This window comes from Gekko japonicus, unplaced genomic scaffold, assembly GCF_001447785.1.
Source record: "Gekko japonicus isolate JY-2015 unplaced genomic scaffold, Gekko_japonicus_V1.1 scaffold892, whole genome shotgun sequence".
Classification (NCBI taxonomy): Eukaryota; Metazoa; Chordata; class Lepidosauria; order Squamata; family Gekkonidae; genus Gekko; species Gekko japonicus.
In genome coordinates, this window is record NW_015174869.1 from 239,480 (window position 1) to 241,147 (window position 1,668).

Here is a 1,668-nt window from a genome sequence, read left to right on the forward strand (position 1 = left end):
AAGTCCATCAGTGGCTATTAGCCACATGGTATAGAGAGGAAATCTCAGTCTGGGGCAAGTGATGCTCTGTATTCTTGGTGCTGGGGGGTGGGGGCAACAGTGGGAGGGCTTCTGGTGTCCTGGCTCTACTGCTGGACCTCCTGATGGCCCCTGGTGTTTCTGGCCACTGTGTGATACAAAGTGTTGGACTAGATGGCCTGATCCAACATTGGCTTCTCTTATGCTCTTATATGGAGCAGAGGTCCATCAGTAGCTATTAGCCACAAGGTATAGATAGGGGCTCTGGGGCAAGTGATGCTCTGTATTCTTGATGCTTGGGGGGCCAACAGTGGGAGGGCTTCTAGTGTCCCGGCCCCACTGGTGGACCTCCTGATGGCACCTGGTATTTTTGGCCATTGTGTGACAGAGTGTTGGACTGGATGGGCCATTGGCCTGATCAAACATTGGCTTCTCTTATGTTGTTATGTTATGTTTTTTAAGAGTCTGATATTTGGATCGTTTCTTTTAACCTGTTTTGTTTTTTTACCAGTGGGTACACCATAATAAATATTTGTATCTTTATAATAACTTATTTTGTTAGCTTGACCCTCACATATGACAACCATATCTTGGGCTGAGTCCCGTCCTCCCCTTTCTCTTTTTTTTACAACAAGAGCAGCACACATGTCTCTGATTTCCCAGGAGGAAAGGTGGGGTAAAAATATACTAAAACAGATACCCCTCAAGTCCCCTTCAAGCCGAATGCTCGCTTAGGTACCTTGGGTTAGTCACCATTTCTCTGCTGAGCCCACCTTGCAGGGCTGTTGTAGAGGATTTTTTTTTGTAATAGGGGTACAGAAAAAAAGAAAGGGGATATATACATATTATCCTGGGTCATTTATCGAAGGTTATAATACTTCCAGGATATATTAAATAAAAACGTTAAAAAAAAAATACTTCTGCCCGACATCCCCTTCATTAGAATTTCTGTTATTATTATTAATTAGATTTATTAGTCGCCCTTCATTAGAATTTCTGTTATTATTATTAATTAGATTTATTAGTCGCCCCCATCCCAGCTTGGGGCGATGTACAAAGCATAATGTCATAAAATAAATAAAACATTAAAAATGCAATATATAAGACATTTTCTACAATAGTTTAATCATTAATACATGTTCTGTATCACATATTTCATCAATACTGCACACTAGCTATAACTTTTAATAGACCAAAATTATCTACCTCGCAATAAAAAAAAAGAAGTAAAAATATTTAGTTCAAAATCCACTTCTTTATATGTCTATGTTCCAAACCTGTTCGCTTTCTTTTTCTGCATTGATGCTACATTTGGAAGCCTTACAACACATTGATAGACCATTTCTAGAGTTTCTCATTCTAAGTTTGTCTCTGTGTAGAGGATTTTTAAGAAAAGGAATGGGCTAGAGAGACCAGCTTTCTGGCTTGGGATAAGGCAAAACAATGCAAACTCCAGGGTTGGAGACTGCTTACCTCTGGGTAGCTGAATTGTTTGGTCAACTTCACCCGGGTTTGGTCGAGGCAAGGCACGTCTCCGTATCTGTTCTTCTCTTGGTTGCAGGGAGCTCTGTGGTAGCGGAGAAACCGGTACAGACTGTGAGCGTGACTGATATTGTGCTGTGAGAAAACTGGTTTGGGAGGCGGGGGTGG

The 1,668-nt window shown here is 41.4% G+C and overlaps 1 protein-coding gene across 1 annotated transcript in view; it reads right to left on the bottom strand.

The window, feature by feature from the left end:
- PTPN9 (protein tyrosine phosphatase, non-receptor type 9) overlaps positions 1–1,668 on the bottom strand; it is a 71,211-nt gene that overhangs the window by 14,001 nt on the left and 55,542 nt on the right. Inside the window, exon 8 of the mRNA XM_015424782.1 lies at positions 1,492–1,585. Within this exon, the coding sequence (XP_015280268.1) occupies positions 1,492–1,585 (94 nt within the window). The remainder of the gene's footprint in view (positions 1–1,491; positions 1,586–1,668) is intronic.